The following is a 22,819-nucleotide window of genomic DNA, read 5'->3' as shown; positions in this document are numbered from 1 at the left end:
TCAATGTGACTAAAAGCACACAAATGTTAGTGTTCCTAACAATATAATAAATACAAACTAAAATGGGGAGAGGAGAGGAAGTTAGTTATATATTGTTTCCACCACCTCCAAGGCAACTATGTGACTTCCTTCCTCCAATAGCTCTCTTGTAAGTAAACCTTGGCCTTGCACATGCTAGACAAGTGCTCTAGCACTGAGCAGTTCCCTTATCCCCTTAAAGAGTTTTTAAAAAGAGGTCATGAAAACAAACTCTAGTATCAATGATACCAGGACAGATTAGATTTGAGATGTTATGAGTCAGACAACAGGGTGGCACATGCCTGTAATCTCAGCCAGCAGAGAAGCTGGAGTAAGATGATCCGCAAGTTTAAGGCCAACTGAGATTACATGGGAAATTCACAGCTAGCCTGAATTACATAGCAAGACCCTGCCTCAAAAAACAAAAACAAACGTTATACAAGTAAAGATGGTAATGAGACAGTTAAATGTGAGTTGAGTTTAAAGAAGACTAGGCTGGAGAAAACATTTGGGATGCATACCTTAATTGACATTAAAAGCCATGAGACCAGGTGAGGGATGATTATGAAACTAGGCATAAATAAAAAAAAAGAGGTAACTCGATGTCAGTGGTCATAGAACACTCAATTATGGGAGGACAAAGTAGAACTGAGGAACAATTGGTGAAGTAGTTGTTTAGAAAGTCAGGAGAGTGTGGTACCCAAAAATTCAAGTGAAAAACTATGGTGACAGTTGAGGTTAGACCATTTGTTCTTCTTGTTGTTGTTGTTGTTTTTGAGACAGGATCTCCCTATGTAGTTCAGGCTGTCTTTGAACTCATTATATGGCACAGGATGGCCTTGAACTTGCACAGATCTTTCTGCCTCAGCCTGCCAAGTACTGGGATCATAGGAGTATGCCAATGTGCTCTGCAACAGTTATTCAACCATGTCAAGAGTCACAACTGGAGAGGGACAGGGTAGACCGGCACAAGTGGCATGTCCTAGTAGACTGTCTTGAAAGGAAAAAAATGTTATGCCAGAGTTTTAGCTCAGTGACGTAAGTGCTCGCCTGGCAAGCCGGAGGTCGTGAATTCGCCCCGGTACCAAAAAAAACCAAACCAAAAACAAAAAAAAAGTTTAACAATTGAAACATTAGTTGCTGATTACAGCCAGGGTCTGGAAAGGGAAATGAGATATAAAGGTTTCCTATTTAAAAAAAAAAAAAAAATATATATATATATATATATAGATATAGATAAATGGTTATAGCACAAAGGAAAACTGATGATACAGAAGAGCAAAGAACACTATAGTATTATCTTTAAGGGATATAAGAATAGCTGGGAACTACTATAGAAGGGAAGAAGGTTGGTCTTATCTTAGCTAGTGGAAGTTACTTAACCTCTAGTAACAAAAGAGAAGGTGGAGATGCACAGATGCAGACAGGTAAACAGATTTATGCACGGAGATCAAAGAAATTCTCTTCCAGGGCCTCAATTTCATTAGAGAAAAAAATAGGGAGAGAAAATGTTCACTAGCAAAGCAAGACAAATTTAAAGAAAGAGGCAAACAAAACTGGGCATAGGGCATATTCTTATAATCCCAGCACTCTGGAGGCTGAGGCAGAAGGAGCCCTTGCAAGTTCAAGGCCAGCTTGGCCTATACAGCAAAATGCAATGAAATTGGGGGGACAATGTATAAATAATAAATGTATAAAAAAGAGACTGGGAGAGTGAATGGATCAAAGAAACACAGCATAAACTAATTCAAAGTGAAATTAATTGGCTAGGCAGCATGGCACTGCCTGTAATCCCAATTCTCAGGAAGCTGAGGCAGAAGAATCACCTGAGTTCTGACTTCAAGAACAGCCTAAACTGCATACCAGGACCTTAAATCAAAAAAGGGGGGTGGTGGAATTAGTTGAGAGGATTTTTTTCCAAAAGCTGGCTCTATGGTGCAAGTAATTATACACAATACGTGAAGATTCAGGGATACAGGTAATCAGCAAGTACAATTAAGGTAGAGACCAGAAAAAAAGAATTCTGAGTGTATGCTATGAAGTGACAATGATGGACTACAGAAAAGCACCGTGAAGAAGGAAGAAAACGTAAGAACAGGGTAAGGCACAATGAAAAGGTATAGGATCAACAGAGGCTGAGGGAAGAGGCTGTATATTAAGGGAATAGGTAGCAAGATAAAGTAGGATATTTACAGGACAATTATTATACAAACTTCATAATTACTATAGCGCAGAACCAGATTTTTGACAACCCTATGTTTAGTAAGAAACCTCAGTGTAGAAAGGAAAATCTATGAATCAGATCTCACTGGCAGGTGAAAAAATTAAAGTTAGATAATTAAACAAAGGCTCGGCATTCCTAACTTAATTATTTGAAGCTATTACCTGGGTGTGGTAACACATGCACAGCCCAGCACTCAGGAGGCTGAGAAAATTGTGTTGGAATCAAGGCCAACTTAAACAATATAGACACAGGGCTGGGGATTTAGCTCAGTGGCTTGCCTGTCTGGCAAGAGTGAGGTTATAAATTCAATCCCTGGTACCAAATGAAAACAAAACAAAACCAACAACAACAACAAAAAAAAATAGACACTGTCTCAAAAACAAAAACAACTCCAACTAAAACAAACAAAACTATCAGAGAAAAATTCCCAATTTTCTGAGGAAAAAATGATTCAGGTTTTTTTTTTAAAGGGTGCCACATGCTTAAAAAATACTTAAAAAAACTCACCTAAATCATAATTTTCCATAATTACATTTGTCAAACTGGGCATGGAGGCACATGCCTGTAATCCCAGCACTCGGGAGGCTGAGGCAGGAAAATCATTACAAGTTCAAAACCAGCCTGGGCTATAAAGTGAGCTCAAGGCCAGCCTGAACTGCCTAGTGAGGGGGAAAAAAAGTCAAATCCTTTCAACTGAACAAATATACAGTTAAACCTGTGCTTTTCCTTTCTACTAACTCACTGTTCAAAATATATTCATGGTTGCCTGCATATGGATTTAGATGTTTAAAGTAACTAAACTAAAAATTTGTTTCTTTTTACTTAGCCCTTGAATACCACTGTTAACAATTTGTTCCTTCCTCAAACATAGTACAATTATTTCTGTAAGATAAAAAACTTTCACAGCAAACCATCATTCAGATGTACATGATCTCTATCATTTTTAATCACCAACTTCTCAAATTACTTTTAATTTTATATTCAATATGCTGAACAGAAAAATACAGCTAAGTTGTAATATCTAGTTGTCTTTAAAAAGTAAGTCATCTGCTTGGAAAAGACAAACAACACCTATACAAAAGAAATTTTCAGCGAGTATGAATGCTAATTGTTATTTAATTTACTTACCTCCTTAATAGCATCTTCATTAGGGAGCAGGGAACATAAACATGTGATATAAGCTTGCTGAAAAGATGACACATGTGAAATTTCTTTAGATTCTGCACAGAGTTTTGCTAAGGCAGTAGCCTGGGGAATGCAGTTAGATTTCAACAAATGTTTTATTCGCATTTGTAGAAAGGAAGGTCCTTCTTGTGCAATCAATTTATTGACTGGAAAAAAAAAGGAAAAATATGTTTGATGATATATCATGTAACATGTCAAACTTAAGATTAAAGTTCCATACCTTTTTGTTGTTGTTGGTTTGCTTTTAGTTAATAAAAATTCAGTTTAGATAAATGGAAAATTTTTTCTGTTCTCAATACTTATCCCATAGAGATGAGACGGTAAGTTCTGTTGCTTATTATTCATATATTAATAGGTCTATTCTAAACACCAGGCTTTTAATCAACCTACCAACATCTTATGAACATTATCTGACCTTTCCCTCCTTAACTTTCTGATGAGACAGATCAGGAACAGAGAAATGAATTACAAGCATAAGTGCAAAAAAAAAAAAAAATGAAGCAAGTAACCTATATAATAGTTATTATCAATTACTTTTGAGATCCCAAGTTTTAAGCTAAATGTTCTCATATACCGCTCTTATCCTTCACACCACCACCAAGGCAAGTATTATCCCCAGCTTAAGGTTAGCAAAATTAATATTTAGAGAAGTTAGGTAACTTGCCAAAAATTCCAAAGCCAGTGGTGCTCTTTCCGCTAAACCAGGCATTTCTCAAAGTGTGTTCCACCGATCAAAAGACCTGAGAGATAGTCCTAGAAGAAAAAAGGATTCCTTGGTCAAATCTGAACAGTCATGCAATAAAAGAAAACTGTTCAATTTTATTTAACCCAATCTTTCCTAAGCTGATTTGACCAGTGAACCCTTTTACACATATTATTAGTACCTTGAAACATATTCCTGGTTTAGTACACACTTTGGAAAATGCTGCTCTGAGCAGTACTAAATAATAAGCACCTGAGCACTGAAGGTACAGTGCGCTCTGGATAAGCTCCCAATGTTTCAATAGAAGACACTCAGTAAGTGTATGACATCACATAGTATAACTTAACAGAGTAGAATACCGTATTGTGTGTCAAGACAAATGGTGAATGAATAAACGGTCTCAGGTGGTTAATCTAGAACAGTATTCCTGAGACTTGAAAGCGCCTTCTGAATAACCTAAGGAACTTAATAAAATGCAGATTTTGATTCATTAAGTTGGAGATGGAACATTAAAGTTTTCTAACAAGCTCCCTAATATTCCACATACATACATATACATATGATTCTGGTCACAAACTGAGTTGGATAAGAACTGAATCAAATTCAGTGATTAAGTAATGTTGACCTTAAGGGATCATCCAGTTCAGTTTGCCATCAGAATTATGAAGAGAACTGAATTTGTGAACTGAGGTACTTCTATTTCTACATATATAGACAGATATAGCTTAGGTACATTTCACTAACATAAAGTTTTAAAAATTATATTAAAAATAGCATAAATTTCAAAGGAAATACAAAAAGGGGTACAGCTCCCTTACACTCTAGCTCCAGTGCCCTATTTCTTTGCTTGAAAAATAAATGCTTCTATTTTGTTGTTTATCTTTCCAGAAATATTCTATGAGCACAGATGTTTTTTGTCCTACTTCACACAGGTCAATCCACTGTAAGTACATTTATATCCCTTCATTGGTTTTAACTGAACAGTGTCACATTGTATGGATGTACTACAATGAACTTCAGCAATTTCCTACAAATAGACGTTAACATTGTTTTCAATCTCCAGCAATCATCAATAATGCTGTCATTTACAGTCATGTATATAGCTAATGTCACATACATGAATATGCTTATGAAACAAAACAAAAGAAGACACAAATTCCTAGCAAAGTACATCGGTGCACATCTGTAATCCCAGCCCTTTGGGAGGCCAACGCAGAAAGATCACTATTTAAGCCATGCCTGGGCAACTTAGCAAGATTCTTAACATAGAAAAAGGCCAATGGATGTAGATCAATTCAAAAGCCTTGAGTTCAATCTCCAGTTTTAAAAAAAAAAAAAGCCACAAATTTCTAGTAGTGGAATTTCAAAACTTCCAGACTAAAGGTAAAGGGCTTTGTTCATTTGTAACATTAGCTTATACTACGAAAATGCTCTCCAGAAGTTGTAAGTGCATCAATTTATACTCCTACCAACAACATGTAAGTGCCCATTTCTGAGGCAATTCAGAAAGTTCTGACTCTAGCATTCCAATTCTGAGGATTTTGATTAGTAGGTGGAGTCTGGATCTTGATTTTAAGTTCCATACATTCCAGAATATGTAGTGGCATGCTACCATCATGAAGGGAAAATATCACAATTAGGTGGCTCTCCATTTTAGTTTTTCATGAAACTCCACAAAAGTACTCCCCATCATAGCCCTCACTTGATTCACTCCTTACACTTTCTGTTTTCAGTAATGGTATTTTCGTAGTTTTGCACACAAATATAGTACAGCATTATTCTTTCTTGCTATTTCCTTTCCTTAAGAAAATCAACTTTGTTATCGTGTCCTTGCCATTCTTTTTAAACTCTCTACAATTTAATTTTTCTAACTGTCCCCCCTAGATCCTCTTCTACCCAACAGCTCTATCTGCCTACAAACTTGTAAGCAATTATACAGATGCCACAGGAAACACCACACCTGAAAACAGGCATGCTATCTACAGGGCCCCACCCCCTTGAAGTTCCCACAGCATCTTTTTTTTTTTTTTTTTTTTTTTTTTGTCTTTTTCTTTTTTATCGGTACCAGGGATAGAACTCACGACTGCCTGCTTGCAAGGCAGGCACTTATGCCACTGAGCTAAATCCCCAGCCCCAGCATCTTACTTCTTTCGTCATATTTAGTTTGTCCTTAAATACAGTAATAAGGGATTATATATAACACAGAGTAAGATCTTGGATTTCAGAGTGAGTCATCTGAAGTTTTAGCCAATGGTTGACACAGAGCAGTAAAATTAACCAACCTCTACAACTCTAATTTCTTCATCTGTAAAACTTTTGGTAATATGCATCCTGCATGAATTAAAGAAACCAAACTAAATTGAATGAAATACTAGTAATGCTAATAAGACCCGACTCAGCTTGGGCTAAGACAGGAGGATTGCTGTGAGTTCAAGGCCAGCGTGAGTTACAAAGTTATTTCAAGGCTAGTATGAACTTTACTGTGAAACTCTATCTCAAAAAAAGACCAAGCTCAGAATAAATGTTCAAATAGTTATTGGTATAATTTGATATCTCCTTTATTATACGTCAGCAATTCATGACCAAATATTTCTTGTTGGTTGTTCTATTCCCTACACAACTAGTCATAAATTCTTGCACATTACAGATATTTGTATGTACTTAGCAAGTGAAGGGTTTATCAGTCTCCAATCAAAAACTTTTAGCAACTCACTTTTTAACATCACTCGGCCTTCACAATTTATCTACATGATTTGGGTCATATATGACTTCTCACTTGTTTCATAGGTTAAATGATACATGAAAGCACTATTTGGGGATGGCAATGCTCAATGTATATACCAATGCTGCTACTTGACTGATGTGTCTTAAAAATTTTGTTTTATTATTATTTTTTTTAAGGGTTAGAGTAAGAAAATGGATTTGTGGGGGGAAATGTGAAAGCATTAATACAGTGTCCAACATTATCAGGCACTCTAAAAATCACAGCTATTACTTCTAGGAGATAAAATTATTTTACTAAACATACTATATAACTAATTAAACCATTACTATATCAATTTTTAGCAAAAGCTCAATCTTACATGCTACATATTTAACATAAGTACAATTAAATTTATTTGTTAAAAGGAAATCTGGGGACTAAGAATGTAGCTCAGTGGTAACGTTTGCCAAGCATCGTATAAGATCCTGGATTTGATCCTCAGTATAATCAAAAAATTCACCCATGTGTTTCAATATTTAAAATATAATGAAGTATACACTGACAAGTCTCCCATTCATGACATACCTCCTTTAATGACTCCAGTTTCATTCTTGGGACTAGGTTGTTAAGAGAATTGGTCGCTAAATGAGGAGTTGTATATAGTATACGCGATATTCAGAACAACGAAATGGTCAAAGGAAACTCCAATTTGATGGCATTGCTATTATTTGCAGAATTCTTACATGCTGTACTATACTGTGCAACAGAACATAAAACTAAGTATCGTACTACATAGTAAAGCTTATTACAATGCAATTAGCAAGGTGTAATGTATCCAAGAAAGGCTTTTTTAAGGTACTGTAAACATGTACAGAACTATACAAAAATCAATCAGTCAATCAAATGGGTCATAGGTCCAAATAGGCTTATACAGGCAGGTTATTAAGTAAGTGTATTTTATTTTTTCAAGCATTTTGATATAAAATTTTAATAATTTCTATGCCCTCTGCTTCAGTTTGATTTTTTTGCATGGCTTTTCTTTTTTCTGAGCTGTTTAAAAGTTGCAAGTGCCATGACACTTTATCTTGTACATACTTCATCCTGCAAAAACAGCAGTTAAAGTTAGGCGTGATGGCACATGTCAGTAATCCTGGCACATGGGAGGCTGAGATAGGAGGATCGCCTTGAGACCAACCTGAATTACATAGCCCTTACCCCAAAAGAAAAAAGAGGGAAAAAAAAAAAAAAAACTATTGATGTTCAATTAAAAAATAGGTCTTAGGCTGAGGAAAGAGCGTCACTGTGAGTCAGCCTAAGCGAAGAGTTCAAGACCAGTCTGGACTACATAGTAAGACAATCAAACAAGCTAAAAACTCCAAATGAGGTCATCTGAAACCAGGCATGGTAGTGTAAACCTAATCCCAGCACACAGGAGGGTAAGGCAGGAGGAGCGATACAAGTTAGCAGCCAGCCTCGACTACATAGTGAGCTCAATATCAGCCTGGACCACACAGCAAGGTGTCTTTAAAAAAATAATAATAAGGAAAACTAAACTAAAACGTGCTTACTGAATTCTTTAGAGATTTTTTAAAATTATGCTTCTGTTACTGGTTTATTCAACAGAGGACAATAACGATAATCACTCAGCTTTTTGGCATCAAATAAATCAAGTTTGTAGCAGCAATGGAAATTTAAAAAGGAAGTTTTCTTAATCTTTCTGATATGGAACTAAGTTAAGGTCTATCAAAGTAGGTAGATTACAGGTTGTCCACCACTTACAGTGTGTGTAGTCTTCATTATAATCCCTTAGGATTATGTGTTATGAATGTTGGGTGCTTAATTGACCTTCATTGAGCAGGAAAGACACCAAAGGTTATTGGCTGAGTAATGTTTCTCCCCACTGCTTTGTTTTCTGATGTGAAAAAAAAAATCATGGGGCTGGGGATTTAGCTCAGCAGCATAAGCACCTGCCTTACAAGCAGGCGGTTGTGAGTTCGATCCCTGGTACCGATAAAAATGAAAAAAAGACCAAAAAAAAAAAAATTTCATGGCTGGGGATTTAGCTCTGTGGCATAATCACCTGTCAGGCAAGTGGGAGGTCATGAGTTTGATCCCCAGGACAAAAAAAAAAAAAATTACTCTTAACTTCTGAGGTGGTGTGACCTAATTAGTAAATAAAGGAAGTTAATCAGAGATGTTTAACTCAACTTTACCCCTTTTGCTCTTGGGCTTGAGGCACTTTCACAGAATTAAGTTTGCTCCATTCAATACTTAACTTGGGGGCTAGGCTGGTAAGTGTGAGGTCGTGAGTTTAATCCAAGGTACCAAAAAAAAAAAAAAACACCTTAACCTGGACTACAATCTGCCTAATTCTGAGATGCTTTTGAAAGTGCAGTCTTGGGCAGCTAAATAAAGCTTCAGTCAATGATACTCTACAAATGCCTCTCTAGTCCCACATGATTACAAAAGAGTTGAAAATTTCTGTTATTTAGCGACATCAAAACATGGTAGCTTATTACTCAAGTGTTTCTGACAAACCAACAGCTAGTCTTACAAAAGTACAGCACATTAAAATTTGGCCCAGTACATAATACTTGAAAATGATAACAAATGTTACTCTATGTACTTACTTTACTTTACAGTTAGAATGCCGTTTCAACTTATTTAAAATGTGTAGAACAGTATACTGTATCATACCAGTAACCTCACATACCCACACATTTACCATACCTCTTAACAGCAAAAAGCTAGTCTGGATGACTGTATAAGCACATTCATGGAACAATGAAATCATCTAATGACATAGTTCTTGGAACATATTCTCATTGTTAAACAGTGCATGACTTGCTCGGCTCCATGCCATGATCATTTTGTCAATAATAAAGATGGCTTTTTAGTTTCTGTATGCCTATATTTACTAAAACGTGCCATTTCTTGAGGACCACAACACACGATTCTTGTTGGTACAAATGTTAAACAGTAGAATGGGGAAGTGGGGAAAGGAAGGGGAAGTAAAGACGATTAAGATGCTACATCTACCTATAGATACATACCTAGTGTCAATGTTCCAAAATGAATGCAATTATTTGCTGCAAGCATATGTCTTACAACCAAACAAAAAAAGACACCCAAAAGAATCATGAAAGACACAAAGAGAAAAATCTAAACATACCTTTACACCAATCTTTTTACTACACAGAAAGGCCCCAACAGCATGTAAATGGTGGTCACACATGATGAATAAATTAACTAACTAGAATAATTCAAGTCATAAATTTTTTTTTTTGTCTTTTTCCTTTTTATCGGTACCAGGGATTGAACTCACGACCATCTGCTTGCAAGGCAGGTGCTTATGCCGCTGAGCTAAATCCCCAGCCCCTAAGTCCTAAATATTTAAACTGCTGCGCTAAGACCTAAAGATAAGCCAGAGAGTGTTCTTGTTGTGAAATGAATTTTTATCCCAGAAATACACTTAAAACAGAATGTAATTCCCTGAGCTTTCCACTAACTTGAAGCAAATGAGGTTAGAATTGCTGGCTACATCAAATACTCCTGTGTATATAAAATGGAAGTATCAACTCAAATCCATAAATTTCCTGGTTTTAAACTGACAGTTTTATATGTCAGAACAGTGATTCTTTGCATTTCTCTAAAAAACACTGAATTCTAATTATTTTATAAGGGTAAATTAAAAAGAACTTTTTTTTTCACAGCCCTCGGCTATGTAAACTAGAGCAAAGTATGGACAAAGTTCTGCTATACACTTAGGACTATCAAAAAGAGTATTCATTTCTATCGCAAGAATCTTTTTTGTTGTAGTTTAAGACAGGTCTGGCTAGGGGCTGGTGATTTAGCTCAGCGGCATAAGCACCTGCCTTGCAAGCAGGCGGTCGTGAGTTCGATCCCCGGTACCGATAAAAATGAAAAAGACAAAAAGAAAAAAAAAAAAAAAGACAGGTCTGGCTATATAGTTCAGGCTGGCCTTGAACTCACTCTGTATTCCAAACTGGCCTTGAAATCAACCAATTCTCATGCCTCAGCCTCAGTGCTGGGATTTCAGGCCTGCAACCACAATGCCTGGTTTATCTCAGGAACTTTTCATGAACATTATTAGCAAAGCGCAAAGGACTTAGCTCATGTGAAACCCTAGGTTTAATTTCCACCACTGCAAAAATAAAAACTACTACCTAAAAAAAAAAGAAAAGAATCCTTATTTGATAAGCACAACACATTCAATGATAGTAGTTAATTTTTATTATTCAAAAGAGAACAAAACTAGGCACGGTAGTGTATGCCTATAATGCCAGCACTTGGGAGACTAAGACAACAATTCGAAGACAGCTTAGGCTACATAGTGAACTCAAAGCCAGCCTAAATTACACAGACCCTGTGTCCAAACCAAACAGGAATAAGAATAACCAGGCATATACAGGTGAAATTAACAAAATCTTAACCCATAATCAATTTCAGTTCCTTTAAAAATGAATTCTCCAATATTGTCAGTAAAGTTTTAAAACGTACCTTCTTCTGTTTCTACTGGCTGTTGAGACAGTATTTTAAGAAGTACTGGGTTTTTCCACATCCCTTCCTTGGTAACATGAACCAGTATTTGTAGGTTATTATTCCCAAACTCCAACAATGCATCATGTGAGTCCTAAAACAAAAAAAGTATATACAGAAAACAAGATACTAAGCTTTTTTTTAAAAGCTTTGTCTTTTCAATATATCTTACCCATAAACTGAAAGGACCTCTAATTTGAGTTTTTTAAAATAAGCAAAGAAAAAGACTGCCCTCAAAGCTCAAATAAAACAAAACTAGGATGTTTTAACTATGTTAAACAGTACCTTTACAAGTTTTCCCGAATTTCTTCCAGGTAAAATTGTCACCACAATCAGTATAAGTCCTTACATTACTGTTGAATATTTGGACTGATCAACTGCATTTTAAGATAGCCAGACTCTGAAACCCTAATAACTGTGGTAGTAACTGATTTAATGATTCAAGACCATTGGGACCATTTTCATTAAATGTTTCTGCAGTATTTATACAAGTAGCCTATTTTTTTCAACAGAAATATTAGTGACACTAATTGCATCTACTATTTAAATTATTCTATTAAAATATCTTTTATATGAGGTATTTCCATACAAAATGTTATGAAAGTTTTGATAATTAGCTCCATCTATTCCACACAGAAAGAAAATGTAATTACCAATAATCTATCCTTCACAAGTATTTATACTGAAACTTAACTCAATAGAAATGATTAAAAGTACACGTCTCACCAGGTGTGGTGGTGCATGCCTGTAATCTCAGCACTTGGGAGGCTGAGGCAGAGGGATCAACTTTACCTGTCTCCCCATTTGTGAGCTGAATTCATATTGTAACAGGAAATTGAAAATGTAACAGAAAATTCAAAATGTGAAAACTAGCTAGCAGCTTCACACCATATTGAGACAGGATGTGTCAACTGGCCCATCTCATAGCTGGACCACCAAACCCACTCAGCCTTGACTGACTGCATCCAGCTGCTGTCTGTAGATAGTCTGGTCCAGGTCAACTTGACCCAGTCCAGCTGCAGTGCTTTTATTTTCCTACCTAAAAATATGTCCTGTTTTACTAACCTGTTCCAAGGACTATCTAGCCTAATCAAGGACAAGGACATACAGGATTTCATCTACTTCCTCACCCCAACTCCCTCCCAAGACTCCCCCACCTTGTGATAAACAGTTTTTCTAACTGAATCTGCCCAATTTGCCTAGTAACATATAACACAGTTTATAACTGATCCCCTATCTGTTTTTGTACTTCCTGCTTGCAAACCCTTATATAACCAAAACCCAAAGATGCCTCAGGGATGGTAATGTGGAATTGGTCTTCTTGCCTGCCTGCTGTGAAATAGTTTGCTTGCTAACTTGTAGGTGCAAGGCCTCTTCTTTTCAGTACTGGGTTTCCACAAAATATAATTGCCACACCATCACACAGGTTTATTAGGTTAAAGGATATAAAAAATAAAAAAATTTCAGAAAAGTGATCATATTTAGTGATCAATAAATTAACAATTGCTACAACAGTGAACCCCTCAAGTTACAATCAGACAGACACACGAACAACTTGAGTAATGATCAGAATTTTACTTTAAACTTAGAACCAAAGTTGTGAGTTATGGCCCAAATGCCAGCTGCTTGTGCTTTCAGTTGGACTCAGATATAAATTTAACCCTTAAAGAGTTCTGGAAGGAACATTACAACATCCTTTCCTCTATGCGGTTAATTGAGAAATCCTAGGTCGACGTCTTTGTAAGGACACCGAGATATACTTGTACACAGGAGAAACCCTGAAGGCTGTGTAGAGGAGTCTGAGCCTTCAACTGACAACTATAGTTACAACCAGCAAGGGGAACAAACTGAGCTTGTAAATCAAGGGTCCACTGTATTTATTATGTTTCTTTTTAAAAATAGTTATTCAGTATCTAGCAAATTTCTAGTTTCTAGTAACAGAATTGCCTTTGGCTACTGGCAATGTCTTTAATTTTTCTCTTATCTATTCCCTTCCCCTCTAACTTGCTACTTTCTCATCTACCTAAGAAAGGTTTAAGCTAATGGGAAAACAGAAGTAGTTTTCCTACCAGTAAAATGCATGAATAGCATTTATGATTATTTTGGTTGTTTCTGAGATTTGCAATGCTTGTTAATGTTCCTGAAGTGTTAGGGGAAGAAAAGTGAATGAACATCAGTGTGATAAAATCCAGTACCTTACAGTGTACTTACACAGTACACTGTGAAAGACTGAAATACTGTCTGCTATCTTGTAAGCATATATGATTTTAAAAGTAAATTACCCTCCTATGATGCCCACTCTGGTTGCATCAAAAAACTCTGGTTTGACTATTATCTTCTTTTGAAGTTCACTAATGTCTCCAATGTTTAGGTTTTATTGGTTTCGTTCTGTACTGTTTAGTTCAATTTTATTATACCTGATGATATAGGCAATTCTTTTTAAGGTATCAAGGGGCATTACGGTAACCACTGTTGATTACCTTGTATCCTGTTTTTACATCATGTACTATGTCCATCCTTTGTTTTGACCAACTCTGCTTTGTTTTGTCACATTTGGTTTTATTCTCTTCCAAAAAAAGTAATAAGAACTGTGGGAGTAATAAAACCCAAAATGTGTAAATGTTATTGTGAAAAAGAGAGGAAAAGAAAATGCTCTAGGGGCTGGGGATTTAGCTCACCGGCATAAGTGCCTGCCTTGCAAGCAGGCAGTCATGAGTTCGATCCCCGGTACCAATAAAAAAGAAAAAGACCACAAAAAAAAAAAAAAAAAAAAAGTGCTCTAAGGGACACAACTGCAACTGTGTTTAGGTGTGTAAGATAGATGACCAGAAGAAGCCAGGCATGGTGGCTCACGCCTATAATCCCAGCACTCAGGAGGCTGAGGTGGGAGTTCAAGACCAGCCTGGGCTACAAAGTAAGCTCAAGGCCAGCCTGAACCACATAGCGAGACACCATCTCAAAAAATGACAAAAAAAAAAAAAAAGATAGATGACCATATTACTAAAGTTTTTGTTGGATCATTGAACACAACTGTTTGCAGTTTCACTGTTTGAATGTCCACTTTGTATGCTTAATTTTGCAACTTGATCGACTATTTCTAAGATGACAATATGTTATCTATTAACTAGATTTCTTATTGTTTATTTTCTGAAATTCTGTATTACTTGTACCCTTTTACTGTTTTTTTTTTTTTTCTGTCTTTTTTTTAAAAAAGGGTACGTTACCCTCATGAGGTGGAGGTCATTTTTCTCAAAAAGAACTTAATACAGATATACAATGAACTTGTTTTTGGTCTGGGTTTCCAATGTTAGTTTTCTGAAAGTAAATAAGTAAGGGTCTTAGATGCCTACACAAATAAACACTCTTTTAAATTTAAAATCGACTCACCTGTAGAGTCTGAAGGAATGGTACCCAGATCTCACATGGCAGTTCACTTTCAGAAACTGAAAGCAATAATTCAAAACAACTCCTATAATACAAATAACTAAGTAAGTATATAAAGGTCATTACAATAATAAAGTATAGTATGCAATCAATACTGGACACACATTTTTCATTTGCTTAGGCTAATTTAAACTTTCTATTCTCCAACATTTCTTTCAAGTTGTTAAACTGGCTTTTCAACTTTAAAAATGTGGGAAAAAAATAAGCCACAAAGTTTTATATTTACATTGTTGCTCTGATACATTTGATAAGAATATAAACTCTATAGAAATCATATTGCAAGCAATTTTTATTCAGTTTGTTTGGACATGAGAAGCACTCATACAGGAACAACTTTGACTACATAAATCAAAAACAGGAGCTCAAATTACTGTCACTTCAGCTGACGAAATGATAAATATTTGAAACCATCATCTATACAAATTTCTGTCACAGAAGCAGAGTGACTGGCAAGAATGATGGGATTGGGGCTGGGGATTTAGCTCAGCGGCATAAGCGCCTGCCTGGCAAGTAGGCAGTCCTGATTTTGATCCCTGGTACCAATAAAAACGAAAAAGACAAAAAAAATAAAATAAAATAAAATAAAATAAAGACTGATGGGATTGTAAAGATAGGAAAATAATCATGAATGGTTATGGTCCATGAAAATATGTTAGAGGATCTGACTCTGGATAACAGGCTGAAAAACAGGTCAGACCAAAGAAAAATAAAATAAGCCACCTAGACTACAAATTATCCTAGTTCAAATCTGTAAGCTGGATAACTTATTTTTCATTTTGCAGAGAAACAATAAATTAAAGGTGTAATTTTGACTGCTACTAGGCTGCAAAGTAATGACAGCTAAATGATCATGAACTCTTACGGTGATAATCTTAAACTGCACCCTGATATTTTTTTGCTGCCAAAATTATTCTTTTAAATAAGAGTTTTTATGTTATTCTCCCCAATATATATAGTGTTCCTCAATGATCACCACACCTTCCAGATATAGTCCCTTGAATCAACCTATACCGAAGGGACAGAGAGATATATGTGTCATTTTTCAATTCTAAGTCTCAGTAAAAAAACACTATTCAAGCTTTTTAAATATGTTCTTTAGCAGGATCTTCACTTGGACTATATCTCCTGAGAAGCTAAAGAAAAAGACTCCCCACAAAGAAAATTTTTTCACAGGTATGACTTTAGCTGGGCATGGTGATGCATCCCTGTAACACCAGCACTTAGGAGGCTGAAATTGGAAGATCACTGTGATTTTGAGGCCAGCCTGGGCTGCGAAGAGTTCAAGGTTGGCCTGAACTATATATAGCAAGAGCCTGTCTCAAAAACCCAAAAAACAAAGGTATGACATTTTGATGATCTGAAGAATAAATGTAATGTCACTGTGAAGAGAAATTAGGCAAACATTAAGAACAAGGGCGCTCAATTTTAAGAATTCTAAATTCTTAAAAGAAAAGAATAAGAATACTAAATTTTTGAACTTACAATACTAATCTGCCAAGCACTAGGAGGACATCTTCACACTCAGTAGTTAAAAATGGACGTGCACTGGCAAAGCTTTGGATGGCAAGTCGATACACCTCCAGAAGATACACAATGTGTTCAGATGCATTCTTGTTGCTTGCATATTGCAGTAAAGTCTAAAAAATAAAATTAAACATTGGATTGTTTTACAAATGAAACAAATTGGTTTTTTCTTAAACACTATCTCTCCCCTTTTTTCTAACAGATATATACATATACCTTTTGTTTGACTTTTTAGGAAGTTTATTTAGAGGGTTCTATTTTCATAGCTTAAAAAATTCAGTAGACTTAAAGGTAAAACTGTTCCTTTGTAATGAGAATGAAACATAAAATGCTTAGTTATTCTCACTGTAAGGCCAGATTTACCATCTCTGAAATTCAGTAATGAGCTTCATTAATACATCATTAGACTGAGGGTGGAGGTAGGGGATCAGCTCTATGGCTCTCTAAAGCTCTTTCTGTCTGCACAGAGAACTGATTAAGCTTCTGAGTATTAACTTATAAAAAACTGTAAGTAAATTTTATAACTATTTTTTTAAAAAGATTTACATTAAAAAACAAAGGCCAAATGCCAGTTTGTTTACAATGGAGAATGGTCACATAACCACACAAGGTCCCCCATTCTTCTTACTGTGGTATTTGAAAAGTTACCTGGTAAATCTGGAACCTAAACCAAAAGAAAATGGAACTGCAATAAAACCTGATAAATTACATGTGTTATATTATTAACAACTGGCTCAAAAGATGGTGAAATGCTGGCTTATTTTCTTCCTGAACAGTGCCGAAATTCTTTAAGGACTCTTTAGATTCAAGGGATTATTCTTTCTCCTGTTAATATTATTTTTCTCTTTGAGGTATTGGGGATTGAACTCAGGGTCTCATATGTGCCAGACAAACACACCACCACTGGACTTTAGCCTACTGTTAATGTATTTTGCTCCTATTATCTAATTATGTTTTGTCTATGCTCACCTGTCATACAACACTTCTTGCCTAGAATACAGATTCTTACTGGGCCAGGGGGTTCCTAATAGGATTTTCACTGAGGGCTACTTCTACAGATGTCATTTGCAAATGGCAGCTTTATCTTAAATGAATTATACTTGATCTGAATTCATTACCTACAGAATAATAAAGATTCCTAAATCCCTATCTTCACTTTAATTTTCTGCAGAAAGAACTAAAAAAAATAGATATGGTAGCACCACAGGATTTTATTACATTTTCTGCAGCTCTAGTTTCCTTATTAATGGTTCCTGTTATTAATTACTTCTGATCATTGAGAACTGTTAGTGCAGTTGGGTTACTTTAAAATTTAAGGTCCCCTTACAAGGAAATACATGGTAACACATGTCATATATAGTAAAAGCACTCCGAACTAACACACTGGATTATCTGATCCTTGCATACTTGAGTATCAGTAAAGTTATTTTAATATATCCATTCATTAAGTATTTTACTACTTGGTCAATTTGGACAAATTGGCTTCATTGGTATTTTCAGATCATAATATCAACATTTAATTGCATTTCAATTTTTAATAAAGCAACAAATCAGAGGATCATAAAACAGAACCTCAAATAGTCCTGTTTACCAGTGGAACAAATTCAAAGTAGAGCTATTGTTATACAACTAAGATTTCTCCTCATCTCCCTTAAGAAATTTATTAAAATAAGCTTGGCACTGTGGCTCATGTCTGTAACCCCAGCACTCTACAGAGGTTATAGCAGGAGGATGTCACAAGTTTAAGGGCACCCAGGGCTACACAGTGAATTCGAGGTCAGCCTGAACACACATTAAAACCCCAACTGTGCGCTTGCAAGGCAGGCACTTATGCCACTGAGCTAAATCCCCAGCTCCTAGACATTCATTCTTATGTCACACTAAATGTTTGCTGAATACATCCAGCATTTATTTCACTTATTGAAAAATATTAATATAAAGCTTATAATACAGTACTAGGTTCTGAAGAAGACATAATCCTTCAGAGTATGTCAACTTACCATGATAAGAAAAACCAAAGATGAAAATTTACCAACTGCTAACCATATAACTGCATTACAGACAGAAGCACAGAAGACATAAATTCAGATTAGTCTTTTCATAATCCCAAAGCTCAATGAGAATGTCCTGCTACTACTATTTTCTGACAGACAATCTATCAAGACTTTCAGACAACTATTTAGAAGAAAACAAGAGACATTATGGTAGCCACTGTAGATCATCTGTTGTCTTGCTTTGAAATCTGTGTCATTTACGTTGTCTTCTTCTGATCTGCTTTGTTCTGTTTTGTTTAGTTTTATCCTCTTTAAAATAAAAAAAAGACTTTCACAAGTTACATAATTTCAAATATCCTATGCTCTGTGGAATTTTTGTTTAATATTATACTAATTTATACTGCCCTATACTAATTTATACTGTTTTATACTCCTAAATCTTTATGTCATTAGTTCAAATTAAACAGTGAAGTGTTAAAATATCCACTACAAACATACTCTGGGCATTTGAATATTCACTGGAACAAACACTATCATCTTCTTTTTTTTTTAATTGCTTGTGTCCCGAATGAGCTACATAGCAAGTTCAGCGCTGTTCTGGACTACATTTGTGAGGCTGTCTCAAAAAAAAAAAAAAAAAAGAAAAGAAAAGCAGGGCATGATGGCACACAACTATACTCCCAGCACTTGGAAGGCTGAGGCAGGAGCAATACTGTGTGTTCGAGGCCAGCCTGGGCTACAAAATGCATCCAAGGCCAATGTAAACTATAGAGTGAAACCTTGTCTCAAAAAGACCCTCCTCTCAAAAAAAACAGAAGGAAAAAAGAGCAAAGAATTCCTTTCAGGATAATCATATTTACATGTCATGTAAATATGTACTCTAGTATTCCAATTTAAAACTCAGAGTTCAGTACTAATTTACCCAGTGGAATGACCATAATTATATATATTGAACACATGGTATGTGGTTTAGGTAGTTTCTTAATAGCTTTCATGCTACTATAGCCATTCGCTGCATACATACGATGATGATGGTAAGATTACCTTGGAACTAAAAAATTTCTATTACTATTTTTACTGTATCTTTCCATATTTACATACACAAATACTAACATGTAACACTACCCAGAGTATTCACTTAACACAGTAACATGATATATAGATTTATAACATAGAAACGCCATGCTATATACCATATAACATAATTATTAGGCTACACCATCTATGTTTAAGTACATTCTACGATGTTCACACAGTGACAAAACTGCTTAACCACACATTTCTCTGAACATTTCCATCGTTAAGATACATGTGGCTGTAACTTACTTGATACAACAACCCCATGAGTTAAGTGACTAATCACCAAAATGCCTGATCTTTTTTGGTAATACAGGGCATTTACTAGGGCTGAACTCAGGGCCTCGTAAGAGCTAGACAAGCACTCCAAACAGATGCTGCCACCCCAGCCCACTTCCAAAATCAAGAAACAGACATTTTCTCATCTTAAGTCACCTATGGGTAAGTGTTAAATTCAGAATCTGAATTACAGTCATCTGGCTCCAGAACCAACAATCACTACGCAGTATGTCTTCTCAAAATGTACAGCCCTACAACTACCTCAATACGCTTTCAAATTCTGCCTTTTCTTCCCAAGCATAACCTTCAATACTCTGCAGTGAGAAGCATAACAAGTCATCATTTAGCTTTCTTCCTAAGAGTGTACAGCATCTAACTTCCATTTATGACTGCTTCTGGGGAAAGTTTTCCAGCAATGTTGCTGACTGACATTCTATACATTAGACCATAGGGGCTTATACAAAACTGACAAAAAACAGTTGGTATTTTATTTTGAAAACTAAACATCAACTTAACATGGTTTTTAATAGGGAGGGCTATATATTATTTCAAATTTTGCACATTAAGAAACGTTTTGTTTGAGACAGGGTCTCGGCTCTGTAGTTCAGGCTGGTCTTGAGCTCACTTTGTAGCCCAGACTGGCCTCCAACTTATGGCTATCCTCCTGCCTCAGCCTCCCAAGTGCTGGGATCACAGGTGTGCATCACCTCACCTGTCAAGAAACTTTTGATTTAAATTTCTTTTTTTGTTTTTTGAGACGGGGTCTCGCTATGCAGTTTAGGCTGGCCTTGAGCTCATTTTGAAGCCCTTGAGCTCACTGATGTAGCCATCGAACTTGCAACGATCCTCCCACCTCAGCCTCCCCGAGTACTGGGATTACAGGCGTGAGTCACCACACCCAGCATTGATTTAAATTTCTATTCACATGGAATTCTCAGAATAATAAATCCAAAGAAAATGTGGCAATGATGTAAAGGGTAAACATCCAGGAGAGGGCAGCACTTGATCCACTCTGAATTATACGATCAACTCTTTTTCATTTTATCATCATATGTTTGCAGTACTAATAATTCTATTCACCAAAGAGTTGGTACATGTACGTAACTGGATTCTTTTTACATCCTTTTTCCCCTTCCCATTATCTCTTAATTCCTTTCCCATTTGCAAAATTTGTTTCCTATTATCTTTTATTTGGCTCTTTGATTTATTTATATTTTCAGTTTCTCGTGTATGAGAAACATGCAATATTTAAACTTTTGTATCTGATTTATTTCACTTAACATTACTATCCCAAAGCGTATCCATTTTCCTACAAAGGACTCAAATCCAGTCTTTTTTTTTTTTTTTTTTTTTTTTTTTCTTTTTCCTTTTTATTGGTACCAGGGATTGAACTCACTACTGCCTGCTTACAAGGCAGGTGCTTATGCCACTGAGCTAAATCCCCAGACCCTCAAATCCAGTCTTTTAGCAGAATTTATTCTGTGTAGCAGCATTCTTCTGTACATAAACAGCACATTTTAACCACTTATCTGTTGATGAACATGCATGCAATGATTTAGTTATGGTGAATTGTACTACTAAACATGAGTGCACATGTATCCCTGTGATATAACTTTAACTCACTTGGGAATATACCTAGTGGGGAACAGTTGGATCAAATACCTAGTTTTGGGTTTTTTTAAATTATTTCCAGTGGCTGTACTAGTTTGCCTTCACATCAACAATGTACAATAGAATGTGTTCCTTTGCCCTGCAGCCACACTTCATTTGTTATTATTTGACTTCTTTCTGGACTAGAATGTAATCTCAGTATTGATTGTATTTCGCTAATGGTTAGATGATGTTGACCATTTTTTCATGTATTTATTGACTACTTGTACTTCATCTGAGAGGAGTCTGTTCATTTCAGTTGTCCATCTTTTGACTGGGTCTTTCATTTTGGAGGGGGTGTAACTTCTTGACTTCCTTATATAAGCTAGATATTAGTCCTCCATCTAAGGCATAGCTGGCAAAAATTGATTCCCATTCTGTAGCTTATCTCTTTGCTCTAATGATTGATTGCTTCCTTGGTTGTTCAGAAGCTTTTTAAATTTGATATAATCCTAAATTGATTCTTAATGCTATTTCTTATGCAATGGGGTTCAGAAAGTCTTTGCTTCTGGCTTCCTTCAAGAATGTTACCTATTTCATCTTCCAAAAGGTTAAATGTTTTATTTAGATATTTGATCCATTTTGATTTTAGTTTAATAGCTGGTAGGGACAAAGAAAGCAATTAGGAAAATAATACTGTTTCTAGCTTTAATCTGCCAGTTTTCCCTGCTTGTATCATTTATTAAACATGTTTTTCCTCTCGTGTATGCTTCTTGGCCCCTTTGTCAAAGATGCACATATCTGTTTATGTTTTGTTTTCTATCAATACTGCTTTTAGTTATTTATTTTTGGTTTTGAAACATGGTCTCACTGTGTAGTTCAGGCTGGTGCTAAATTCACTATTTAGCCTAGGCTGGCCCTGAACTCGGTGAATCTCCTACTTCACCTTCTTGAGTGCAAGGATCACAAAGTTGAGCCATCACCTCTGGCTACCATGTTATTGTTTGTCTTGCTAACTACCTAATTCAAGTTGGCCTTGAACTCACTGTGTAGCTCAGACTGGCCTAGAACCTGCTACAGTCCTCCCACCTCTGTTTTCTGAGTGCTAAGGTTATAGGCATGTGTCACCACACCTAGCATGCTGTTTTTAATCATTGTAGCTTTGTAATATATCTTGAAATCAGGGACTGTGATGCTTCCTGCTTTGTTTTTGTTGCCCAGAATTGCTTTTGCTCTTCTGGGCCTCTTCTGCTTCCATATGAATTTTAGAATTGTTTTCTCTATTTTTTGTTTCTTTTTTTTTTTTTTTGTACCAGAGATCAAACTCAGGACCACATGCTTGCCAGGCAGGCACTTATGCCACTGAGCTAAATCCCTGGCCCTCATTTTGGTTTTTGAGACATTTCCCTTTGTAGCTCAGGCCGGCCTTCATTGAACTCGTGTAACCCAAGCTGCCCTCAAATTCTACTGCTCCTCCTGCCTGAAATTCCCAAATATTAGAAATACAGGTATACACC

General features: G+C 35.9%; 1 protein-coding gene across 3 annotated transcripts in view; it reads right to left on the bottom strand.

Moving 5' to 3' along the window:
- Rlf (RLF zinc finger) overlaps window positions 1–22,819 on the bottom strand; it is a 125,775-nt gene that overhangs the window by 30,943 nt on the left and 72,013 nt on the right. For all 3 annotated transcript variants that reach the window (XM_063236169.1, XM_003462277.5, XM_063236170.1), the window contains exons 2-5: window positions 16,321–16,475; window positions 14,782–14,863; window positions 11,356–11,488; window positions 3,371–3,573 (exon numbers count right to left, since the gene is read on the bottom strand). In XM_063236169.1, coding sequence (XP_063092239.1) covers window positions 3,371–3,573; window positions 11,356–11,416 — 264 coding nt within the window. In that variant the 5' untranslated portion in view covers window positions 11,417–11,488; window positions 14,782–14,863; window positions 16,321–16,475. The remainder of the gene's footprint in view (window positions 1–3,370; window positions 3,574–11,355; window positions 11,489–14,781; window positions 14,864–16,320; window positions 16,476–22,819) is intronic.

Source organism: Cavia porcellus, unplaced genomic scaffold, assembly GCF_034190915.1.
Source record: "Cavia porcellus strain 051 isolate PalLab524CR breed Dunkin Hartley unplaced genomic scaffold, mCavPor4.1 scaffold_25, whole genome shotgun sequence".
Lineage (NCBI taxonomy): Eukaryota > Metazoa > Chordata > Mammalia > Rodentia > Caviidae > Cavia > Cavia porcellus.
This window is presented reverse-complemented; position numbering and strand designations above follow the sequence as displayed.